Here is a 14396-nt window from a genome sequence, read left to right on the forward strand (position 1 = left end):
CAGTCTGGAGCAGTCCTTGCTCTAGGATGACAGGTTTATTTGAGGGCTGGTCTTTAGTTTATGGGGTTTAAACAATTTTTCGGCATCTTTTATTTATATAATTTTCCCATTAACTGCATCTTCTTTTTGCTATTTGTGGGCTGTAGCAAGAGAACAGAGGGATGAGCTGGGCTGCAGTAATTTTTTGCTTTCCTTTTCCAGCTCTGCTGCAGATTATTTAGGCATCTATGTCTTCATTTTCCTGATAAGTAACATAATACTTGCTTACTGACAAAAGCTGAGGGACTTTGTTGATTTTTGCATTAAAGTGCTTCGACATGCTCCAGTAAAAATTACAATGTTGGTAGGGTGTTTATAGCTGAAGCACTGATTCCCTTGGCCTGTGGCGATCGGTTTGGGGCTGCAGGAGCACCCATGGTAAGGCAGTTGAAGGCGATAACTTTATTTTTGCCTTCCTAGAAGGCATGCCAGAGTTGGACCTGGTGTTTATCTACTTGAAAACCCATGTTGATACCTATCATGTCTGGGCGACCTGAAACTCAGTTTGGCAGCTTCGTGTGTACGAAGAAGTGATATAGCAATACACTCAACATTTTGAATCAAGATACATATGACTTCTCTGCCAGGTAATTTAAAGTGAGTAGTTTCAGTAGCGTGAGAACAGCATGTCAGGATGCACGTGTCACTTTGAGTGTGAGCAGTGACTTTTGGCATAAAATAAAATAAAATCAAAGCAGAGGAAGATTCCAGATTATTTCGAATTAAACCCCAACATTTACTGCCTATGTTCTGAGACATGAATAATGTTAGTTGGTAACAAGGTTTCCTGTTGCAGTCACTAATAGATTTTGATGGGAGCACTGGGACAATTAGCTAACATCCTGAAAAGTCATTATTTTTCCCTAAGAGTTTGTTCTTTAGTATGCCTCGGAAATACTTCTTTAGCATGGAGATGTTTAATTTCCAGTCTCTAGCTCTTCTCTGTCTGGTTTTGCCCAAAGATGAATATGCTTTTTGTGAAACCCATCCTTTGTCAATGAAACTTAGTCTTGAGATTCTTTAGCCAACAAAAAATCAACAACATTTTTGGTTGCTTGGTAGGAGCTGTAATTTTTTGAAGTGGTTACATTTTAACGGGGATAGAAAAAGCCACAGTTTTGATCTGAGAACTACGTTCCTGTGAAATGTCTTTTCCTCGATAGAGAGGACTTTGGGGACTTTTCAGAGAGCAGGTTGCCAATAATTTCAATAAGGAGCTCCTGGCCAAGTGGATGTGCCCATGCAGAGCTCCTCACTGTCACGATTCGATGTCTGACTTAGCTTACAACCTGATGGTGGTGGGGTCTGATCAAGAGGACAGGAGACCTTTCTGTCTGTCTGTCCATCCTTTTCTCTCTCTTCCTTGCCATGAGGAACGAGGATAATGCAGACGATCATCAAAAGCTCTTTGCCCCTATCTGAGTCTTGAATCAAAACACCATCACTGATGGATTGCTGTTGATTATGTTGTTTTGGATAAAATACCAAAAGCACTGAACATCTGTGTCCAATAAGGAGCCCACAGTACTTTTTGTAGAGCAAGGAATTTAGCTGCCTGTTCTTGTTCCTGCTGTATACAGCATTATTCACTTCACTCATCGCTGAGTGGTTTCGATGTATTGAGCAGCTGCCACAATTAAAGATGTTTCTCCAGTGATGAGCAAGTTCATAATTGCACATGTTAGATGGGGACGGGGGGGGCAAGTGGAGTTAAACATTTGTGGTTATGTAGGGCAACCTGACCATGTCAAAAAACTGAGGTATGTAAAATATTTGTAAAGAGATGAGAGACAATTTGTGTACAGACACAAAAACTTGCACTCTTCATGTACATTTGCATCTAAGTGGTAAAAGGTTTGCAACTTAATTTTTTTTTTTTTCCCCAGTGTTTATATATGTATATAAAAATACCAAAATGGACTGAGCTATGTTTAAACTGCATTTATTCTATGTAATTTTTAAAGTGTGTGGAGGACAGTTAATAAATTCCAAATATATGTGACTTGCCCACCCCCTCCTCAAGGCTAGGTTTCAGAAGGGTTCAAAAAATGTTGGTGCCTCAGTTACTGTTAATCTAACTGTTCACTGGTAGTCTCATTCATCTTCTTTAAGAATAACACAGCTTTAGATGTGTGTAGTGTTTATGGATATACACTAAACTAATTTTAACGCATGCCAGTTTAAGGAGACATTGTTTTTTATTGATATTTGTATTTGGCAGTGAGGATATCAAAATTAAGCAGTTAGTAATCATGATCACTTTTTGCATATTCAAAATTTCAGTTTGATTACAGCTTTTTCAAATAGAGCCTCTGCCCTGGTGAGCTCTAGCTATGTAAAATGAGACTTTTTGTAACTCTACAAGAATCATAAAATTTAATCCGATGTTAAAACCACAGAAATCAGTGTCGGAGGTTTTGTTATGCATTTGCATAAAAGCCTATTTTACTTATTTGCAATTCAGAAAATCGTTAAGGAGTTTCTTAGTAAATTCTCTGGAAATTACTTCTATACTTGAAGGACAAATTTCTAAACTTGTGAGAGGGTTATGCTGCATTCTTCATGCATAGCAGAAGTTAAATCTCTGCTTTAAGCAAAAAAAAAAATAAATCAGCCCAACCTTAAATATGGTTTTACTCCATGAATCATGAACAAGAGGCAAACCCATGCCCTGTGTATGGACCAGCAGTGCTGCTCGCAGTGAGCTCCAGTGCTCCCCTCAGGAGCATTTGTCTGGTTTTGTAATGCTAAAATTTCTGAAAATGGATCCAGTCACCTACAGAGGTGATGCTCTTAGGCCTACCGACAAAAATTTTTCTTTTTCTTAGTTAGTTTTCACTTCTAAGTCATAAAAGATTTTACTAGGTCTTGTGTACAAGGACCCCATAAAACCAGAGATGGAGGCTCTCAGAAAATCCTTTATCTGGCTGACTTGGGGCTGCTGCAGCTACGTCCCTGTAGAATGAAATTATTTTGAATTGGGCTGAAAAGAAAATACATTGGATTAGGAGAGTTTTAGTTTGCTTAAAAAGACTTGCTTCCTGTGGTCATAACTTGAACTTTCCTTGCAGTAACCAATTCCATCTGTCTGTGGTTTTTGTCTCTGCTAATTGTTGTTTTAAGGGGATGATTTAGAAGTCCACTGTTTTATTGTCTGTGTCTACGAACCCCAGCTCTTACAGCAATCATTCTCTAAGGACAGAACCAGAAAATCAGTGTCTTTCCATTGTTACTGGGCATCATATTTGTTGAAGTAGTTGGAACATACTGGATTTCAATTTCTTAATTAAAATCTTCAACCAGAAGAACAGTGCTTGTTTTTCATACCACTTCTGCTTGCAAGATTTTGGGCCTTCGCTACATCATAGAATATATATGTGGGTGTGTTGGTAGGTGTACATGTGCGTATGAAAAAATGTAACATCAGTTTAAACAATTGAGTGCAGTTGACAATTAGCAACTAAATGAAGAAGCTTAAGCACAAATATGATGCGCACAGAGCTAAATGGAAAGCATGAGAAGGGCACTGGGTGAGTGGTATAGAGATGTAAGGCGGTGCTTGATGTGCCATTAATATTAAGTAAGTTGGTCAGTGTCTTTTGATGTAGCTGTTTTTTTTTTGTGTAATTAGCCATTTTAGTCTTGACAGCATTGAACGAGCACCTATTCTGCCCAGTTGCTCTCCAAGACTCGTTTCCTATCAGCTTTGGTGACAGAAAGGCTAGTTAAGGCTTTTCGTCCAGGATGAGATGTTGTGCAGACATCACTTGCTGATTGTTGTAATTTCTTAGAAATAGGTTGATGGTAGAAAAATTCTTTGATAGGAAGTAAATAGTTTTTTGAATTACTAGGATAATCACACCTTAAGTCAAATGTCATCAAAATGTTGAAGGTCACAAAAATGTTAACAAATAAAATTGGCCTGTGTAAATGATACAAAACTGCATTTAAGTTCTTGAAAGCTTCAGAAGTGTTTCTAGTTATTTATAACCCTTTAAAACCCTTTTTATTTAAATTTTGTTAAGGCATTGGTTTAATTACATTCTATTGTCATTAGAACCATGCACTAGAACACTTTCTGCTTTAGAGTTGTGAATGTATTTGAATTATTCAACCTAACCAAAATGTAACAAAACTTCAGACTGTCAAGTTCCTTCCACTATTTGCAATGTAAATCTTCAAGTTTTGGTACAGAAAACAGGTTTACAAATGCTCTATGAGATCTTTTTCATAAAGACATAAAGAGGAAATCCTCTTCATGCAAGACACTTGGAATAAATTTTTAAAAAAGTGAAAGATGAAACAATAGTACTGGTGAAAGAGTCTGTAGCAAGAAAAAGTTTGGTTCAACAACAGGAGGAAACACTTCCTGATGGCATGCCTGGATGCTACGCACATTTACCAAGCTGGAACCTCTACTGTTTAAATCTAGTTGAAAGAGCGCATTCTCATCTGAAGCTGTTTTTCAAGGAATATTGTGGAGGAAAATGCAACATAGCGTTGTAGAGAGCAGAGGCAATCCAGCCGTCATGAGCTTATCCCCCCTCATTTTGGATTTCCTATTTTTAGCCCAGTCCTTAAAATATGTATAATGTTGGATTTTCCAAAATTACTATTTTTCACTGAAATTTGTGTTTCCATTGTAAATGCTCTGTAGGTTTAATAGGTAATGTTAGTTTACTCATCCTGTTGTTGTCATTTCAGATTTGATGGAAATTTTAACACCAACGTTTCTAGAACTATTAGCTGTGACAGACTGTCTACCACTGTCAACAGCAGAGCCTTCAATCCTGGACGTGACTTAAATTCTGGTAAGTAGTATAGTTTTGGGTTTTTTCCTTCTGTTGGAGGTTGTTTTTTTTTTTTTTTCCCATTAGACTTTAACATTTCCTTGGCATAGAGAATTAGCATTGATTGCCATAGCAACAAGCTTTTATTTCTCTTTGAAACTGTCACTCTGCTCTTAATTTGAGATTTCATGATTGAAAGGTGATACCTAAAGTAATGCCCTTAGTCTAAGTACTTTATAAAAATGTCATGAAGATTTTATTCCAGCCTGCCATGGATAATTTTGTTGTGGTTTATGCACTTTTTATTTCTTCTTTTTTTTTTTTTTTTTTTTTTTTTCCAAGGCACTTTCCTTCCCAGGCCTGTCTGCTTTGACATCAGTAGTGTCAGCTGCTGAAGGAGCCATGCAAAGAAGTTTCTCTGATGTTCTTAGCTGAGTTCAGCTAATGTGAGGCTGTGTTTGCAGCGATACTCAAAGATTACAAAATATAAGGGCATCCTAAAATATTTCCTTTCTTTGTCTTGTTAGGGCATTTCCATCTTGACATTCAGTACATTCGCTTGACACACTTAAAGAGCTAGAAATATGCTTAGAACCAAATACATATGACTTATCCCTGAAAAATTTAGCTTTCAGTCCTCCAGGGCAGCAAGGTTGTTGTTTTTTTTTTTTTTTTTTTTTCTTTGGTTTTTTTTTTTTTTTCTTTTTTGCATCCTAGTCAACTTGAATTAATACATGGATTTCAAGGTTTGGTTTTTTTTTTTTTAGTCATAGTTTTGTCCAGCTGTTCTGTCTTACTTTTCAACTTTTTATGATGCCTTAGTGTTGTAAATTAGAGGGCACTAGAGACTTTGGTTGTGGATTTCATTTAGCATAAGCTTTGGGCTTTTTTGCGTGTTGATTCTTTTTTTTTTTTTTTTTTTAAAGTAATGAAGACTTGAGAATTTTTTTTTTTTTTTGGGTATGTGTCTTTTGGAATAAAATACTAATTTCTTTTTTTAACTTTGATGAAATGGCAGACCCACCATTCCATTCTCATCAGGCACAGGGCATTTGCATACCTTGCAACAAATAGGATGAAAGAACCTCAGATTTCTCTCTAGCCTCTCTTACTGTGTCTCATAGCTTTGCTGTCTGGATATCCAAGGAAATCTAAAAAGAAAAAGTAAAAAGCAAAACCAAAATGAACAGTCCCTGTAGGTTCCTTTCTATCCCATCCACTGTATACCACATCTTGAATGCAGGTGCTGGCCAGACAGGCTAATTTCCTGACATACATCTCATCACCATAATTTGTGTAGTGTTTTCCATCCTAAGGGTAGGCAGTCTTTGTTCACTTACTATGATTCGCTGGGCTTTGCTTTACTCATAAGCTAGCTCTGTATTAAGGAAAGAAACCAACCAAACAAGCAAACAACTTACTCCTATTAAAATAATGTTTAAAATCACGTGCAGTTGTTCATTAATGGAAATAATTTTTGCACGCAGGTATTCAGGCACTGTTATAAAAGCAAAGCATTGAATAAATCACTTCATGTTGTTTATTTAAGTAAAAAAACCATTCTTTTTCTACTGCAGGAGATGGATTAAAAAAAAAACATTAAAGAAATATTCCTTCCTCTGAGTGGTGGAAAACAAATAAGCTATAGTTTCCCTTAAACATTTTTAAAGTTTCTGGTTTGAAATCTTGCAGACACAAAGCGAGTGCATGTTCAAGCTTCTTGCTGTCCTGGCTCAATGGTAAGACTTGAGTGCCGACTCTTCCCTTGCCTCCGGCTTGAAAGCTTTCTGATGAAAGGAGTATCTTCAGAAAATGGCATTGGCAGAAAAGGGCAGCAGAAGAGAAGAGGGAATTGGAGTGATAGAAGGAACAGGGAAATGCTTCAGGATTTATTGACAGCAGGCTCTCCTCCGGCTTTCCTCTTAGCAGCTCTCAGAAGCACAGCCTTTGGGGGGAGTTTTTTTATTAGTGAGAAAATGCCTGTAAGAGACAAATGGAATAGAATGGAAAGAGAGTGGATTGATGGAGACTGGTCTGGCTTCAAGGAAGGGTTGCTGCCGGGAGTGTCGAGCAGAATAATGCTGGCGTGGAGCTGGACATCGCCCAAAGCCCCGTCCCTGTGTCACTGCAGAAGTATTTGGGGTTTGGAATAAACTGGCTGTGGGAAGGCTTAGGGGCAGGAGGCTGGCTGTTTGTTCTGCGGGTACAGGGTATTGTGTTGGTGGTATCTGTAGTGCTTGCTTATATAGACATGGGCCGTGACCTGTTGTGTCAAAAAAGCAGTCTCTGCCCAAAGGAATTCGTGGTCTAAGACAATAGTTGGCTTGAGACAGACTGGGGCTATAAACAGACAGGGAAGCAGTTTTGGTTAGAAGGACAGAGTGCTGTCAGTGCACCAGCATCTTTACAGCTGTGAAGATGGCTCTCAGGTTAAAAATGGTTTTTAAAAGTACATAGTGTCATCTGTCTCTCGAAACCCTTCATTTTATTTTTTTATTTCTGCAGTGACCTAGTTCTGTAAAACCACTTGCCTTAAAGGATACACTGAGGCCAGAGCACTTTGTCAGCACAGGAGCTGTTTCTCAATAAAGCTACATGTGTGTATACATTATGCTAAACTAAAACTGCCTTTGAAAGGTGATAAAGATCAAACAAGAAGTATGTTTCTCTGAGTCTCATATTTCTCTTACTTTTCTTGTGAGTGTCCTTACATAGAGCTAGTGAGGCATATCTGTTGCACTTTGGATTCAGACCTCAACCTGAATTAATTTTTTGCTCTAAAAAGCCTGAGAGTTGTTGGTACATCTGGGTATTTTGATCGTAGTTTTTGCTCTCCTGGCTTGATTTGCTTGTTTGGACGTAGAGGCAGGATGGGAAGCCGAGCCTCCCAGACATCATACCATACTGTCTTTGCCCCTGGATGCAGCGTGTTGGGGAGGAGCTCAAGCACATCGTCCTCCTAGAGAAAGGGGTTGAAAGCTCTCTGCTCCTCCAGCCCAGAAGGAGGAGATCCTGTACTCTAGTTGGTCCAGTTTCCAGAACCAGCCTGTCCCTCAACCAGCTTGTTTTCCCAAATGGGTTGATCGTTTTGTTTGTAATGTTAAAAAAAAAAAAATTCCCATGAGTATCTCTCTTTTCCCACATGAGTTTTGCAGTTTAAATAATCCACCCTATAAAAAGCTCTCAGCAAAACATAAATTTAAACTTTGCTCTCTTCAGCCTCAATCTCAATTCTTCAGATGTTAATCTTGGCCCGCTCTGTGCACAGCGTAAGAAAGTGGGATCAGAGTGGCGAAGTTGTAGGTGTTGGACGGGAATGGAATTTGCACCACAGACTCTGGGCAAGCCACAGGAGCAGAGCCTGGGAGAGCCCTCGGTGCAGACAACCACCTCAGCTTCTAGTCTGAACATTGTGTTAAGGAGGGCAAGTGTAGCTCATGAAACTTTCAAGAATAAAGAACTTCTCTTTTTTTTTTTTTGCAGTGTTCTATTGGATTTTTTAACATAAAGAGAAAATAAACATTGATCTTGGGGGAGGGAGGAAGAAGAAAGAAATAGATGTACTTATCAACTCTTAAAAAATATTTATTTCGCCACCCTTTTTCTTAATACTAGGTGACAATTTTTTTAATGTCTTGAAAAGGTTTTGCTTTATCTTGGTTTGAGTTTTCCATTTGGATTGCTTTTAGCCATTACTACAAAATAGATAAGGAGAGAGTCTACTCTTCAGATAGAATCACAGGCTTTGGTTAGAGAAGAGATCTGTCCTCACTGGTATGAATAGTGCTTTATTTATTAGATGACAAAATCTTACCCAGAGCCAGTGCATTATGTTATCAGATTCTTTCATTTTTTATTCTTTTTGAATAAACAACCAGTAAATCTTTCTCCTTCTCATCCTTCAAAGCACTGAAATCTCTGTCTCACATCAGGCAGCTTTAGCAGAGTGCTCTGCCCCTGCAATATGCAGAGATGGTACTGAGGTGCTCAATAAATTTCGTCTGTGCCTTATTCAAGGTGTTGATCATTTAACTCCAGTTCATGGAGTGCCTTGGTCATGTTCCTTATGTTTCTATACTTTAAACTGATAGTTCAGGTGAGTTAAAACAGTTGGGAGGTATTTGAGCAGAAGAGTTAATACCCTCCCTTCCAAATACTTTTAATTGAGGAAGCTGGGCTCATTCCTTAAAATGAAAGAGTTTCTTTACTTCTTTCCCCTTCAGAGCCTACAGAGCTCCCAAGGAGTGAGCTGGGCTCCGTCCTGGCTCATGCCATCAGCAGAATTTTAATTGAGTTTGAGCTGCAGAGCCTTTTATTTCTGGTGAAAATGCATGAGCCAGAATACAGTTTGACTCAGAAAATCCTGGATCAGATTTGTAGGTCTGGAGAGTTAGAGAATGTCTTTTAACTAAACACTTTTCAGTTTTTGCAGGGTGAGAACCATGAGCTCTGCAGCTCAATAAATGTGATGCTAAATAAGAGGACTGTAAGAAGCTCTTTTATAATGAGCAATTATGTTCAGTAGTTCCGTTTTTTTTTTTTTCACTGACTGTTTGTGCTGTTCTTTGAAGATTAATTAGTTAATGATTTGACTATGCTTTGAAGATGTAAAGTGGTATCTAGAAGTGCTAAGTGTTATCATATCACATTCCCTTTGAAGTTTTATAAACTCTATCACATAGGGCTTTCTTTCTAAAAGTCCTTTTTGCCTTGTGAGATAGTCATAATTAGAGAGAATGATTATTTCAAATATTCTCACGTTAATACTTCCCAACATTTTCTGTCTGCAGCGCAAAATTTGGGGTCAAATAGTACTGCATCGTAAGTGGAGGGGACAGAGGTTTTGGAGTGACTTGCCAATGCCAGCTCATGGGCAGCTCCCAGTTGGCTGTTTATATCCCCAGTCTGTGTCTGGAAATAAGGGATTCCACTAAGGTTTCTGTGTTTGTAAGACTGGGACTCTTGGCTTCCTCTTAAGTAGTGTGATATCAAGGTTGGGTGTCTATTTAGTGGTGATACTCACTTTAGAAAATTAAAATAATTACATGCACTCAGTAATAAAAAATACTTTGTAATTCGTAATAGAAGAGGGAGCTGGGTACCTTCTTACACTTGCAAAAATCACTTGAATCAGACCAGAAAATGAAAAAAAGTAAAATTACTTTTTGGGTTAAAATGGGAACCACGGGTCAAACATACAGACCCTAGAAAGTGAGTACCTGTGAGATGCTCTGCATGCTTTTCTGCTGGTGCTGCCAAGGGTGTGATTTTGGCAGATGTAAGCTTTAGCTACAGGCTAGGCAGGCAACTCGTCTTACAGTATGTTTTTTTGTTGGGGTCTTTTGATTGTGTAAGCTGTCCAGAGGCTGGCTTTGTTGGAAGGAGGAGGTGAGAATAAGTACAGGCAAGCAACTGAGGGAGTGGAAAGTTTGGGGTAAGGTTAGGCTAAAAAGAGCATCTGATGGGTGTCCTGGCAGGGACCAAGAAATGAGGAAATATCTGCAAGGCATTCTTACAACTTTATTGGATGAAAAATAAGAGTGCACTTAAAAAGTATGTATTTTTCAGCCATGGCTTATCTGCTGGGAGATTGTCTAATGTGGTCATAGGAAAAAGAAAAAAGGAGGAAAAAAAAAAAAGGCAAAGAGTTATGATAACATTGGCAGTCTCTGGGGAAGGCATTATTGAACTAACATACTAGCTGAAGGAAAACATGAGCAGAACTTTGTGAAAAGGAGGAACAGCAGAGAGGCACTGAGGCTGTAAGGAGTTTGTTTGCGGTTCAAACCCCATTGTTTTATGGGGAAAATGAACACTTTTAAATCCAGATACTCTCATGGGGAAATAAATACAAATCATGGCCGTGTGCAAATGAGACGTTTATCTTTAGTAATGATTTTAAAAAACCCACAACCCTTTTAATTATAAACTCCTTTATTCTAATACCGTTGCTGAAATTAAACTGGACAAGTTATTTCATCCAGGCTTTAACTGAGTGTTCACCTGTCTGATCTGAATATACACTTTTCAAGTTCTGTAACCCATAACAAAAACTGAAATACCAGAAATTCAGCCTCTTTGTACAAAACAAAACAGTTGCCGTACTTCACACCCAGATCTATGAAATCCCGGTGGCTAGACATAAAAAGGAGGATTTAATTGTTCTGTAGTGTCACGCCCCTCCCTGCCTGCCAGGCAGCGGGGTCCTGTGAACCAGCAGCTCAGTTGGAGTGGTCTCTGAAAAACGCGGTGCCCGACAGAAGCACTCAGTGCTTGTGACAGACTCTTCTGTAGGTACTCCATGCCTGCCCCTAAATAAATACCCCCCAAAATTTAAGAGTGGTTTGCTAACTTGCTGCATTACACCCACTGTGTGATGGAGCTGTGAGGTTCTCTGGTGCTTGGGCATCAGGGAAACCAAGAAAAACCTGCACGTCCCAAGTGCTCTGCGGCATGCTGGTGGTGTGCCTAGACTTTGGTGACCTTATTTTTGTCAAAGTGTAATTGTATTAGCTTTTTCTAAGCTTGTTTTTTTTTTTTTTTTTTGTATTGCAATAGAATGGATAACGTTGATTTGTTGTACGCTACTGAAAGTGTTGTTTTAAAAAAAATTTTTTTAAATAATTACAGTTTACTTTTTTATTTTTTTCTTCCAAGATTTTGATACTTTTTTTTCCCAGATTTCTCTTTGCAGCTTAATAAAGGGTTATCACCTGGATTCCCACAGCTGTGGCCGTGGCCGTGTGGGACAGCATGTGGGCTGTTAGCAGCGGTGCTGCTCATTCTCAGAAGGGTCAGGCTGCCAAACCCTCGATGAGTTCAAAAATTAATCTGGGTTTTCCCAGACAACATTTCAGAGAGAAAAAGGGGGACAGGTGCTTTGGAGGGGGACGAGGAGTAGAATTTCTAGTAATCCTAGCTATAAAAGCTAGAAATTATGTGTGGGCTAGGTTTATTTTGCTTCTAATTAAAAATTATTTTTGCCTAAAGTTTTCCATGGTTCCTAAATTTGGCTATATTAAAATTTCAGATTGCTTTGTGTCCCTGCTGCACAGAAACCATTGTCTGTGACCAAAGAAATCTGCTCTTTGTACAAACCAGAAATGGCACTGCTGAACTGGTATCATATCAGGTGTAAAAGCAAAAAAAAAAAAAAACGACTTAAGAGGAATGTAGGGGGAACTTGAGTGAAGCAAACAATATTTGGAAATTTGTGTGACATTTCATTGCAATATCGTGGATGCTTTCTTTGAGAGTGTGAGCATTCATGAAACAAAAGATTCCTGCTCCTAAGAGCATCACTAGGCTGATTCTACCTGTGCACGGGGGAGAGAGTGAAACAAGCTTTAGCATCTCTGTTACAGTTGAATTGGTATTTTTTGGAGGAGGAATAGAAGGTGAGAGGTATGAGCAGGCTGTAGTTCTGGTTCCCAGCTCTGTCATTAACGCACTGGGAAAAGCCTCATCAACCATTTCATGTCTTGTTCTTGTTTCTTCCTCAGTCCATTGAGGCACCAAATTCTTCAAGCCACAATCATTCAAAGCTGCATATTTGTAGAGAGTCCAACAGGGTGCAACCAGGACTTCCACTGGGACTTATAGCACTGTGGAAATATAAAAAACTGTGGCAAAAAGGCGGGGGAAAATACCCCAAGATAGTGGTTTCTACAGGGTAATTATGCTGAGCCTGAATGTGGAGAGAACATCGTGGCCACAGCCAGTCTGGGAAACTTGAGTAAGTGCTAAACTGTTGAGGATGTTGAACTTCAACTCTACTCTGTGCGGATATTTGGTTGTAGAATGTCTGGCTGAGGTTTGAAATGTGCCCTGCAGTGATTTCCAACCCAAACATTGGCGTATTTGATAATGAATGAGATCCAGGAGATGAAACTCTCTGACCTATTTTCAGTGTCAATCCTAAGGGAAATGCTGAAAGTAAATGCTTAGCAAAAGGGCTGTAAATCAGAGCTCTCCTCTACCAGTTTTGTCTAGTTTTGTAATCAAAGAGCACAAAAGGAGAAATGGCAAGGAATTTTTTTTTTATATTTTTAATTATTATTTTTATGTATTTATTTTAATGCATTTTAAGATAATATGATCCACTTTAACTGCTAGGTAAAAACTAAAGCATTCAAACATTCAAGTTTTATTTTCAGTTTGCTGCAAGCAGAGATGATTATTTGCCCAGAGTGGAATATAGTCATGTTACTGCCGTTAGTGCCTCCCATGCGAATGACTTTCCGTTCCCTCTCTCCTGGGAGCGTTTTTCCTCTTGCTTTAAGGGACTCGGCAAGCCTGCAGCTGCCCGATGCACCGGCGTGGCAGAACTGGTGATTGCACGGGATGGGCGCCCATCCCTTCACCTCTGCAGGCTTGCAGAGGCTGTGGGTGGCAGCGAGGACATTTCCATCGCCCTAGGAGGCAGAAATCCCAGTGCTGCCTCTGCCTCGGGTGATTTGGGCACCGTTGTCCCCACCTGGGCTCTGAGTGCTCAGGATTTCTGCAACAGCTGTACACTCTGTTGGTTTAGCTTGGTGTATTAAATATCTTTATTAGTTATTAGTGCAGACTGTCTGGGCCCTGGGGTAGCTGCTTTATTTGGTTGTTGGTTTTGGTGGTGTTTTGTGTTTTTACTAATTTAGTCAGTTTTGTTAATATTTCTGAGCTGTAGCTTTTGAATTGCTTTTATCGTTAGTGTTAAGCAGTGCTTCCTTAGAGATTATTTGAATAAGAAAGCAAGGACATTTTAAAGAGAATGAATGTGGCCTATAAAATACAGGAGGGATTGAGATCTGTGCCCTCCAGTTATATTCTGAGCTCAGTTCCTGTTTGACTGCATGACTTGGGAACATGTCATTTACCTTCTTTGTTCTTCACTTTTTGTCCATACAATGAGTAACTAATAATCACCTGTCACCGAGGAGTTTCTGAGAGACTTGGAGGAAAGTTGTGATGTAGCTGCAAAGTAAATGTTGTTACTATTCTTTCTGAATTTTATGATCTTGAAAATGAGAATGTGGTGGAGATGCTCATGGCGAGGATGGGCGGAACCAGCATGGAGGCACCACCCATCAGCTGGCACTTGGAGAGTGTGGCCACTGCATAAACCTTTGAGGGAAGATGCTGTGTTTTCCTGAAAAGTGGCTATTTCTCCTAACAAGCTATACTTGAGGGGCCTACAGCCTTGTTAATTATGGCACAGGGATAAATTCTTGAGTCCTAAAAGTGGGATCTGTACCTATCTACCCTTACCCAAACAGGAAAGCGCAATGAACAAAGAGGAAAGATTCTCTTTTTTTTTTTTTAACCTTTTCAACTATTTCTGTACGGTGAGTTTTTCCTTGATCCACATTTGCGTGTAAACCTATTTTTGCTAAATGTTCATGGGGACATTTTTAAACAGATGTCAGAATAGATAACGCTAACAGGTTAGGTTACAGAGCTGTAAGCAGCAAACCTATTTAATGTTTTGGAGTTATTTCAGTATAAAGAACACATTATTTTTTTAACATCGGGGTTTTTTTCTTTATGAAAACTATGTGGACAATGTGTTTATCATTACATGTA

The 14396-nt window shown here is 39.1% G+C and overlaps 1 protein-coding gene across 2 annotated transcripts in view; it reads left to right on the forward strand.

Annotated features, from left to right (window-relative positions):
- The window catches only part of CACHD1 (cache domain containing 1), a 111032-nt gene that overhangs the window by 60081 nt on the left and 36555 nt on the right, over positions 1-14396 (forward strand). For both annotated transcript variants that reach the window (XM_042808571.1, XM_033008810.2), the window contains exon 4: positions 4744-4850. In XM_042808571.1, the coding sequence (XP_042664505.1) occupies positions 4744-4850 (107 nt within the window). The remainder of the gene's footprint in view (positions 1-4743; positions 4851-14396) is intronic.

The sequence above is a fragment of the Tyto alba genome, unplaced genomic scaffold (assembly GCF_018691265.1).
Source record: "Tyto alba isolate M040663 unplaced genomic scaffold, T.alba_DEE_v4.0 Super-Scaffold_1000006, whole genome shotgun sequence".
Lineage (NCBI taxonomy): Eukaryota > Metazoa > Chordata > Aves > Strigiformes > Tytonidae > Tyto > Tyto alba.